Below are 11,388 nucleotides of genomic sequence, written 5' to 3' on the forward strand. Positions count from 1 at the left end.
ATGAGTGATCCTGCCCTTCCGCCTGTAGCGGAGAAGGGGGGCACGTGCGGTCCGCCGATGGGCCACTTCTGCTGTGATGATTCACAGCAGAAGCCGATCTGCTGGTTCCAGGGACTCGATGTCCTCCTGCACCCACCGATCATTAGTAAAACACAGAAAATTTAGATATGCCTATGTAAACAAGGCTTATCTCAGTTCTGACATGGGAAGGGAGGCTCTGGTGTCTCTGCAAAGCAAGGACTAGAATTGATCTCATCCCTTAGTGAAAGCAACACTGTGTACACAAAAACCATTAACCTTTTGATCGCTCTAGATGTTTAACCCCCTTCCCAGCCTACATTTATGTTTCAATGATTTTTATTGAAATCAAATTATGACATATAAATTTCTTGTTAAAAAGATTTTTTCACAGATAACAAGGGTTCACATTAATACAAGTTATGTCAACAGAAGTGTTACAATAGTGGGTCTTAGATTAACATGAATAGAATATTATATAATTGTACTAAAACAAAGGTACTAACCCTGTCCATTCCTGTCCATAAGCAAACTGATAGTGTCACACACTATCGATAACTGTTCACTGTGCACCTAACAATAGTATCAATAACCTCTATAATGGGACAAGGCCATTCTGGTGTAACCCAGGAAGGCCTTGGAAAAAAGTAATAGGGGAGGGGAGAAGATGAAACAGTGAAATTCCCTGTAGAGGGATCATTGTGTGGTGGAATCAGATTTCCCAGCTTGGAATTATAACAGAAAACAGAAAAAAATAAAATAAAATGTACGTATACGTTGGGCTGAATATACTGTAGAGCCCACCCCTGCCTACATTTATGAAGAAATTAGATTTTTTTTACTGGATGTGTTTAATAGCAGAAAGTAAAAAAAAAAAAAAAAAAAATTGTCTGTTGGTTTTTATTTAAAGCGCAGAAAATAAAAACTGCAGAGGTGCTAGATATACCACCAAAAAAAAGCTCTATTTGTTGTAAAAAAATTACATAAATGTTATTCGGGTACAGTGTTGGATGACCAAGCAATTGTCAGGTAAAAGAACACAGTGCCGTATCGCAAAAAATGGCCTGGTCATGAAGGGGAGTAAATCTTTTGGGGGTCAAGTGGTTAAAGGGCGAGTTCACCCTTTCAGGAAAAATAAAAAGGTGAACCAACTCCCAATATACTGACCCACACTTCACATAACAGCTGTGTTGCCCCATCCTGCCGGTGTTTTGTCCGAGTAGGCAAACCATCAGAATTTGTAACAGAAGTGACAAGTCTGTCGCTACCATCTTGCTACACCCTGCACTGGTCCACAGTGAGAAGGTGGCAAGTGGACATCTTGTTACACCCAGTCTGGGATTTCAAACTTATTTTAACCACTAAAACGCAGCTTATATAGTGACATTCAGTGTTTTTAAATTTGTCTGACTGTATTGTTAAATTGTAAAAGCAGCGGCAAGCCTGCCGATCTTACTGGTTTGCTGATCTGACAGAACACTGATGCTTTTACAATTCAACATCAAAACAGTCACACGGATTTACAAATACTGTATTTCACTATATAAGCTCTGTTTATTGGTAAAAATAATTGTGAAATGCCAGACACATGGTGGGTGTAACAAGATGTCAGCTTGCCACCTTCTCACTGTATCCTTACTGCAGACGAGTGTGGGGTGTAGCAAGATGGCGGCGACAGAACGTCACTTCCCTTTCCAAATCTGACGGGTCTCCTAATCTGATGAAACACCAGTGTACACCAAGGATAAGCTCAGGCGTGTTCGTAACCCGCACGTGCAGGGCCCACCAGGAAATTGGCACTGCACAGCGCTAATCGCAGGGTGGCCAGGATATTTGGATTTAGTTCACATTTTAATATGTCCTGAATTGGTGAACAAACCTTTTAAACAAGTAAATAAAAGAGAAGTATGACTTTTTTTTTTGCAGATTTATAAATCAGTCCCCTGCTGACACTGAGAAGAACTGAGCGATCTAACACATCGCAGGTTGCTCAGTTCTCACGCCCCCTGAGCAGAGAGCTGCTGACTGTTAGTCACCGGCTCTCTGCTGAAAACAAGTCACAGGAGTGCACAACGAACTGCACTCCTGTGATCTACAGGGGAAGTACAGCCGAACAAGCTTTGGCTGTACTTCTCCTTTAACTAAGTTAGATGAAAATTGACTTTGCAAACTGAACATGATCTAATCCTGTAGTATATCAGCACTAAAGTGTACTGTTCTAGTACAAGTAAAACCTAACCGCTTCCCTAAAACATCATAAATAAAATCAAAGCTTAATGAAAAACCAGAAGCAGCTTTTATTAAAGTAACATATAGAATCTATATAAACTGTACAAGCTTGGAACAGAATAGTTGTGGAATTGCTTTACCCCATTTTTGTTGCCTATAAAGAACACGGATCTCTCTGAATCAGCAGATGCTTCAGTGTCATCTTCAGAATTTTCCTTCCTCTGTACCTCTGCTACAGCAAGCTCCCAAAGATTATTACTGCCGAAAAAAAAAAAAATAATAATAATAAGTTTTATGTATAGCAGAAATCTTGACTTTACATTTATAAAGACAAAAGCAAAAAAAAAAAAAGTGAGAAAATCACAGATAACATTTTAGTTTAAAAAAAATATTGAACTACAAAAAATAACTGGCAATACATATACATATATAGCATCCCCAAATCCTTTTGCTCTACAATTTAGCTCTACTAGGGGGCAAAAGGCTTCAGCAGATCTGCGTAGGGTTTGCTGGTATTTTGCATGAACAATAAAGTTGGTTTTATTCTTACAGAATAAAATGTGCCAACATTAAAAGTATATTTCCAGCATAAACCCAACTAGTCTTAAAAATATCCTCTCCCCCCTCCTAACACCAATGCTGACTAACCTGTGTAAGGCCAGCCATTATCGAATCATTAATGGGCAAGCTGAATGCACCAAGTTGATCGATCAACTTGGGTACAACCAGCCTGCTGGATTCTCTTGCGATTATCGCTAGGTGCTGCTATAGCTGCTGGGGAAAATCTGTCTTCAACCAGCAGGGACGGTTTCCTCGCCCTCCCCCCGCCAGGAGAAGACAATGGCTCTTATTTGTGTTGATAGGGGAATCGAGCAAATGTACTGTATTTTTGCAACCCATGGTTGCAGGAAAGAAATTTGCTCTATGAAAAATCTGTATACTTACCTAATTTTTCAGCCCGCTCTAGTCCAGACATGTGATCCCCTGTGTCAGCCAGATGCAGCTGCAGGGGAGAGGAGAGAATGCTTAGCAATGACTGGGAAATCCGGAAACAGCGGCGTCACCCATAGGCTCTGTTGTCGGCACTCCTTCCTCTCTCCTGCTGACACAGGGGAGCTGAAAATAGGTAAGTAATTAAAGAGGAAGTAAACCCTGATGGGTTTACTTCCTCTTTCATTCCCTGCTAAGGCAAAGCATAATGGACTACTATGCATCGCATAGTAGTCCATTATGTGTCACTTACCTGACACAGGAGCCAGCGAAATCACCGCTGTCCCCTGTAGTCCGGCGCATCCATCTTCTCGGTGGGGTCTCGCAGCTCCGCCGCTGTCATTCGGTGAAGCCGCAATGACGTCACTCCCGCGCACGGGAGCCGACACGCGCGGCAGCTCCGTCGTTGAAAATGCCGCGCTCAGTGCGCCGTAGACAGCCGTGCCTGTATTCGGGCAAATATCTCCTAAACCGTATAGGTTTAGGAGATATTTCTTGGACCTACAGGTGAGCCTTAATCTAGGCTTACCTGTAGGTCAAAGTGTGTTGTAAGGGTTTACAACCACTTTAAGTAAGTTTTACACAGTTTAGTCAAAATAAGTGTTTGGGGTGGGGGGGGGGGGGGATAGCAAAAAAATTATATAGTGTATACAATTGTGACAAAGTCATAATGTAATTTAATGTTATTAAAAATGACCCTTTTCTTTTCAATCTGCAGCTCTGTTATTTTCTGTAAAATGTACCTGGAGGATTTCTGTACACAGAATGTGTATAGAACGCCCCCTGAAAATGCAATTTCCCGCTTGTGTGATTGGCACACTGATTTTCCCAGAAGTCTGCACTAAGATACAAGTCAGATTTTTGGCATCCCCTGCAACAAAATAATTTTGGTGAGATATTTCCAAATGGAAACCACATCTAAGTCTAGGTTCCCATCTATGTGGGTTGCACTTAGAGGTCGACCGATATATCGGTCGATATTTGCCGTTTTGTGATTAATCGACATCGGCCGATTGAGCTTATAAAAAGGCTGATTTAGAACAGCGCGACTTGGAAATGACTTCTGTAATAATATAAGTCAGTGTAAGTTGCATGAGTCTTCATAGAAAGGACTTTCCTCCTCTCTGGGCAGTCTGCCAAGAAAAGAGCAAAAAGATACAATGTTTACACTTCTGAATGAATGAACTCAACTCAGTGTGTAGAGTTCTCAGTTTAACCATTTAAAGACTAAATCTTTTGTGACACTTGTTGCTTGCAAGTTAAAATCCTGTATTTTCTGCCAGAAATTATATATATTTTTTTTAGCAGAGATCCTAGGGAAAAAAATAGCGGTTGTTGCAACATTTTATGTCACACGGCATTTGCGCAGAGGTCTTTCAAATGCATTTTTTGGGGGGGGGGGGGGGGGGGGGGGGGAACAAAACACTAAAAACAGCAAAGTTAGCCCATTTTTTTTTTCGTCCAAAAGTTTTGACTACCTGTTTTTATTTTATAGGCTGCTTTCACACTGGAGCGGGCAGGCGTTGATGGTAAAATGCTGCTAGTTTTAGCAGCGCTTTACCGTCATTTTAGCGGTGCTATTCAGCTGCTAGTGGCACGCATATAACCCAGCTAGTGGCCAAAGAAGAGGTTAAATGCGCCTGTGAAGCACCGCTGCCAAATCGCATTGAATGCGCTTCGGCAGTGGTGCCCATTAATATCAATGGGCAGGAGTGGTGGAGGAGCGGTATACACCACTCCAAACGTGCTGCTTGCAGGACTTTTTTTTTTTTAACATCCTGCCAGCGCATAGCCTCAGTGTGAAAGCACTCTGTCTTTCACACAGACTGCAGGGGAGCCGTTTTGCAGGCACTTTACATGTGCTATTTTTAGCCCAAAAGCGCCTTAAAAAAACGCCCCAGTGGGAAAGGTGTCTGTTAGGTTTTATGAGATGAAGGGGGTTAAAAAAAAAAAAAAAAAAATCGGCCTAACATATCGGCCCAAAAAAAATAAAAAAATTGGCATCATATATCAGAGAAAAACCCATATCGGTCGACCTCTAGTTGCACTTGATGCGTTTTTCAGGCACGTTCTGCAATACCTTTGTTTTTTTTATGTGTTTTTATATGCAGTTTTCATGCATTTTGCATTTAATTTTTTTGCTTTAAAACATACTGTAAATAGCTGGTTGCTAAAGAGCAGGACGGGAATCCAGCCGGCGCGTCCTTAACCATCGAGGAGTCATCAGCTGTCAGTGGGATCCCCCGCTGACAGCTGAATGTAAAAAAAAAAAAAAAAAAATTGCTGGCAAAAAATGAATTGTGAAAAAAAAAAAAAAAAAGTGTAGCCCCCCCCCCAGATGAATACCAGGTCCTTCGAGTCTGGTATAAATTTGAAAGGGACACCCCCACGCCAAAATAAAAAAAATTAAAAAAATGGTGTGGGTTCCCCCCAAAATCCATACTAGACCCTTATCCGAGCAAGCAGCCCAGCGGGTCAGGAAAGAGAGGGGGTAAGGGAGCACCCCACCCCCTCGTAAATCCTACCAGGTCGCGTGCCCTCAACATGGGGGCTCCACCCCCTCACCCCAAAGCACCTAGTTGTTGATGGGGACAAGGGTCTCTTCCCAACAACCCCGGGGCAGTGGTTGTGGTTGTCTGCTGCAGGGGGCTTATCAGAATGCGGAAGCCCCCTTTAACAAGGGGACCCCCGGTTCTCCGCCCCATGTGAATGAGTATGGGGTACCCCTACCCATTCACCAAAACAAATAAAAAAAAGAAGTGTAACGTTACAAAACACAAGAGACAGTTTTTGACAAGTCCTTTATTAAAAATGGTGTCTTCTTCCTCTGGTGTTTCTTCTCCCTTTTCTTTCTCCAGTGGTTTCTTCTTTCTCCGGCGTTTCTTCTTCCTCTTCTCTCTGGTAGGGCCTTCCTTCGTTGTTTTTTTCTCCCTCTGATGCTTCTCCCTCTTCTCTTCAGTGGCGTCTTCTTCCTCCTGTGGTTTCTTCTCAGGGCTGCTCCAAACATGCCCCCCGCACTGTGAGAGTTGAGGACTATCTCGGTACCCAAAGCCAAAGTTAGAATAAAACAACAATTTATTAAGAAAAGACATGGATTAAGAACAATTTGTACATACATACATAAATAATTAATTATTACTGTGCATAGTCTCCGGTGGTTTCTTCTTTCTCCCTCTCTATGGTGGTTTCTTCTTTCTCCCTCTTGCCTCTCTCTCGCTCTCTCCTGTGGTTTCTTCTTTCTCCCTCTTGCCGCTCTCTCTCCGGTGGTTTCTTCTTTCCCCCTCTTCTCTCGCTCTCTCTTCGGTGGTTTCTTCTTTCCCCTCTTCTCTCGCTCTCTCTCCGGTGGTTTCTTCTTTACCCCTCTTCTCTCGCTCTCTCTCTCCAGGGGGTTTCTTCTTTCCCCCTCTTCTCTCGCTCTCTTTCCGGTGGTTTCTTCTTTCCCCCTCTTCTCTAGCTCTCTCTCCGGTGGTTTCTTCTTTCCCCCTCTTCTCTCGCTCTCTCTCCGGTGGTTTCTTCTTTCCCCCTCTTCTCTCGCTCTCTCTCCGGTGGCTTCTTCTTTCCCCCTCTTCTCTCGCTCTCTCTCCGGTGGTTTCTTCTTCTTTCTCCCTCTTCTCTCGCTCTCTCTGGTGGTTTTTATTTTTCTCCCTCTGGTGGTTTCTTCTTACGCTGGTGTTTCTTCTCCCTCTTCTCTCTCCGGTTATGTCTTCTTTGTCCACAGCTGCCCACTAAAAATAAAAAACAGTCTTCCTCTGACGCTGGCAGCCTCAGTTGTGTCGGCTCCCGCTGTCTGTCATCTGCCCTTGTGATGTCACGCCACACACTCCACCCCTACAATTTACCCCACAACCCCATCGAATGAATGGCTGTGTTGAAGAAACATGTTAGGTCCCAAGTCTTCTATCTTCTTCATTGCAGAGTGGGAGGGTCCTTCTTCAGGTAAGAACATCATTGCCTGGGTGAGGTGGACACTTCTCATTGGCAGTCCAGCAGCAGGGCCCGCCCAGGCCCCATAAGGCATGGTTCCCATAGATGCAAATCGGATGCATTTTGAACCGCACCCAATTCACATAACACGTGATCCAGACCAGCTTTCAATGGAGCCAGTTCACATATCTGTGGGCCAGTTGCAGTGCAAATTTAAAAAAGGTCCTGTGCATTTCTCAGTCAGGTTCAGGTGCAATTTCAGTATTATAGTTGCGCCTGGACCGTGGAATGGAAATTGCACCGGACTCTGCACCAAAACTGGACCTGCATATATGTGAACCCACCCTAAAGCCTCGTACACACAATGCGACTGTTGGCAGGGGATTGCCTGCTGACAGGCTGTTGTCCTAAAATCTTACCGTTAGAACGCTCCTTTTGACAATTGTTGTCCAATTTTCGGGCCAACAATTGTTGGATGACAGGCTAGTAAATTTTCAGCGGACAACGGTGTGTTGTCAGATTTTCATATCGTCAGTACACAAGTCCATCACACAAAAGTCGAATGTACAAACATGCATGCTTGGAATCGGTGCTCACCAAACATAAAATTAGTAGAAGGGGCCCAAAGGGTGGCGCTCAAGAGCTGAAATTCCTCGTAGTACATCACTACGTTTGTGTTTGTGGCACGACAATTGTGTACCGTTTGTATGCAAGGCAGGATCCTGGCCCATGCCCTTAAAGCGGTAGTAAAGTCTTTTTTTTACTTTGACCTACAGGTGAGCCTATAATAAGGCTTACCTCCATGTAAAAAGAATATTGCCTAAACCTGTACGGTTTAGGAGATATTCCCCTTGCATGCAACCACTGACTTCAGCGGCGCATGCGCTCTGAATTTCCTGGATGAAAGGTCCGGCACATGTCGGAAAGAAGTCTCCCACAAGCATGCACGGGAGTGACGACATTGCGGCTCCGGCCACTTACAGCGGCGGAGCCACGATACCTGGAAGACATGCCGAGGGAAAATGTCAGCTCCCTCGACGTGGACCGAGATCACCTGCCGACACCTTGTTCTAAGGTAAGTATTTCATAATGAGCTAGTATGCGGTGCATGCTAGCTCAATATGCCTTTTGCCTTACAGGTTTAAAAGAAAAAAAAAAATCTGCAGGTTTACTACCGCTTTAATACAAAAATCTGACGCTTGGTTGGCCAACAATCGTACCGCGTGCACGAGGCTTAAGATTGCACATCATAATGATGTCACCACGAGGGGAGACTGGTCAGTGGGCAAACTGCAGGTGTGGGTAGCACTACTGCAATTTTTTACAGCAGCCCTCGCTCTGCCTGTGTGAACGAGGCCATAGATCAAGGGTGGTAATAAAAGGCAGGTGAGCCGCAGTTTTTCGCCATCCCACTCACAAGTTAACATGGCAAGCGGCCATATTAGTACTCATCACCACTAGGGATGAGCTCAGGCGTATTCACATGGAACAGGTGCAGAGCCGGCCAGGAAGTCAGTGCAGCGCTGCGCTAATCACAGGCAGTGAGACATTGCCCCAATGCACGGCTGCAGAGATCGGCAATGTCTCACTGCCTGTGATTAGCACTGCGCCGACTTCCTGGCGGGCTCTGCATGTGGTCCATGCGAACACGCCTGATCTAATCCCTAATCACCACGATTGCGGCATAGTGACGTGTATACAATTTGTTGCAAGTGCTGCCAAACACGACCTGTTCAAGTGCGTGTGTCATGCGTGTGTCTGCAGCGTGGTGTTTGTGGGCTGGCGATGTTTAAAACAGGCTTTCAGGGAGCGTCATCAAGCCGCTTGAAAAGTGATCCAGTGCAGACTGCTTTTGAGATTAACGGTAAACCCTCTCGTGTAAAGCTCACACTATCGAAGGGCGTGCACAGTTCCTGCGCTTTGCCCATTCGCAGGGCACCCTATTGGTGAGGAAATATTAAAAAGAAGTCCCCGACCCAGTTTGGGGAAATCAGGTCACACTGAAGCACATGGCGCTACGGGAACAAGTGTTTTTGCGTATATTCGCAGATGCTTGGGAGTCCCATTAAGAATTAAGGACACCGCCACGTGTGTGTAAAGGGGCAGAGCGTTTCTGTGTGTTTGCGGGAAAGTGCACACATGTGAACGTAGCCTAACAGGCGCACATGGACACGAGCCCAACAACGTGTGGTGTCAGAATGAAGGCCGGCGTGCACAGAGCGTGTTTTTCTACGCGTTGCATTAGTGCGAGCGTTCCCGCAGCGCTACGATGTAAATCAGCCACATACCGGCTCAGTGGACACATCAACCCTGACCTGAGAAGCGTCGAAGCTCACAGCAACCAATCAGAAAGCAGCTGCCTGCAGTCCTGTCAATGATTTTGGGGACATGTTCTTCACTGATAACAATATTTCACTATAGGAGTCACGTATGCACCTTACTGAGCCAGCTAATGAAGCCTCGTAGTATTGACGAGTATCCCCCGCCCCTCCCTCCGTATTATTACCCCAGTACCTGGAGCGAGGCATGGCTCTATACCCCTACACTTCGGGATGCGACGACTCCGAGCAACTCTCCTGTCACCATAGTAACGCCTTCCGTCCAGCGCACATGGATGACGTCCAAGGAGCAAAGCATGCCGGCCATTGTAGTTCTTCCCCCTTTTTGCTGCTGCAATTGCTCTGTAATGTACGGCTTATCGAAGTGGACAGTAGCAATGCTGCCCTCTAGCGGCTGTTGATAAAAAAAAAATACATTTAAAGCTACATGGTGGTTTGTCTCCCGCCCAGTCCATGAGGAGAATTGATGAAAACTGGAGAAGCTGCGCATAGCAACCAGTCAGCCCGCTTGCTTACTGGGCATCCCCTCCTACCCAGACCAGTTTTTAGCGTTGAGCGCTGTCTCACTTTGAATGACAATTGCGCGGTCATACAACACTGTACTTATATGAAATTTTTATAATTTTTTTTCACACAAATGGAGCTTTATTTTGGTGGTATTTAACCACTTGCAGACCGGACCAATTTGCTGGTCAAAGACCAGACCCCTTTTTGCGATTCGGCACTGCGTCGCTTTAACTGACAATTGGGCGGTCGTGCGACGTGGCTCCCAAACAAAATTGACGTCCTTTTTTTCCCACAAATAGAGCTTTCTTTTGGTGGTATTTGATCACCCCTGCGGTTTTTATTTTTTGCGCTATAACCAAAAATAGAGCGACAATTTTGAAAAAAATGCATTATTTTTTACTTTTTGTTATAATAAATATCCCCCAAAAATATATAAAAAAACATTTTTTTCCCTCAGTTTAGGCCGATACGTATTCTTCTACATATTTTTGGTAAAAAAAATCGCAATAAGCGATTATTGATTGGTTTGCGCAAAAGTTATAGCGTTTACAAAATAGGGATAGTTTTATAGCATTTTTATTAATAATTTTTTTTTTTTTTTTTTTTTTTACTAGTAATGGCGACGATCAGCGATTTTTATTGTGACTGCGACATTGTGGGGGACCCATCGGACATTTTTGACACATTTTTGGGACCATTGTCATTTATACAGTAATCACTGCTATATAAATGCAGTGATTCCTGTGTAAATGACACTGGCAGTGAAAGGGTTAACCAGTGGGTGGCAGTGTATGGGTTAAGTGTTCCTAGGGGTGTGTTACTAACTGTGGGGGGGTTGGGCTTTCATTTAGTGAACACTGATCTCTGCTCCAATCACATGGAGCAGAGATCAGCGTCACTAGTTGCTAGGCAGAATGGAGAAATGTTGTTTACACAGCATTTCCTCCATTCGGCCGCTCCGTGAGACGATCGCGGGGATGCCCGCGGCGATCGAGTCCGCGGGTCCCGCGACCGAACTCACGGGGGTTCCGACCAGCGCGGGAGCGCGCCGCCGGCGGCGCGCTCCCGATTGCAGGGCGGCATTGAATATTGGACGTACCTGTACGCCAATATGCCTGCCCGTGCCATTCTGTCGACGTACATCGTCGTGCACTGGTCGGGAAGTGGTTAATCACCACTGGGGTTTTTTTTTTGCTAAACAAACAAAAAAAGACTGACATTTTGGGGGAAAAAAACGTTTCAAAGTTTATTATAACATTTTTCAAACTGGTAATTTTCTCCTTCATTGATATTTGGGAGGAGGCTGCACTGATGGGCACTGGTAAGGGAGCGCTGATAGGCACTGATAAGACAGCACTGATGGGCACAGATGAGTGGCACT

General features: G+C 44.8%; 1 protein-coding gene across 1 annotated transcript in view; it reads right to left on the reverse strand.

The window, feature by feature from the left end:
* Positions 1-9,816, reverse strand: part of DYNC2LI1 (dynein cytoplasmic 2 light intermediate chain 1) — a 61,104-nt gene extending 51,288 nt beyond the window's left edge. Inside the window, exons 1-2 of the mRNA XM_077485671.1 lie at positions 9,676-9,816; positions 2,388-2,505 (exon numbers count right to left, since the gene is read on the reverse strand). Coding sequence (XP_077341797.1) covers positions 2,388-2,505; positions 9,676-9,689 — 132 coding nt within the window. The 5' untranslated portion in view covers positions 9,690-9,816. The remainder of the gene's footprint in view (positions 1-2,387; positions 2,506-9,675) is intronic.
* Between the last annotated feature and the right edge of the window lie 1,572 nt (positions 9,817-11,388).

This window comes from Lithobates pipiens, unplaced genomic scaffold, assembly GCF_037356315.1.
Source record: "Lithobates pipiens isolate NorthernLeopardFrog02 unplaced genomic scaffold, aLitPip1_a1.2 Scaffold_18, whole genome shotgun sequence".
Classification (NCBI taxonomy): domain Eukaryota; kingdom Metazoa; phylum Chordata; class Amphibia; order Anura; family Ranidae; genus Lithobates; species Lithobates pipiens.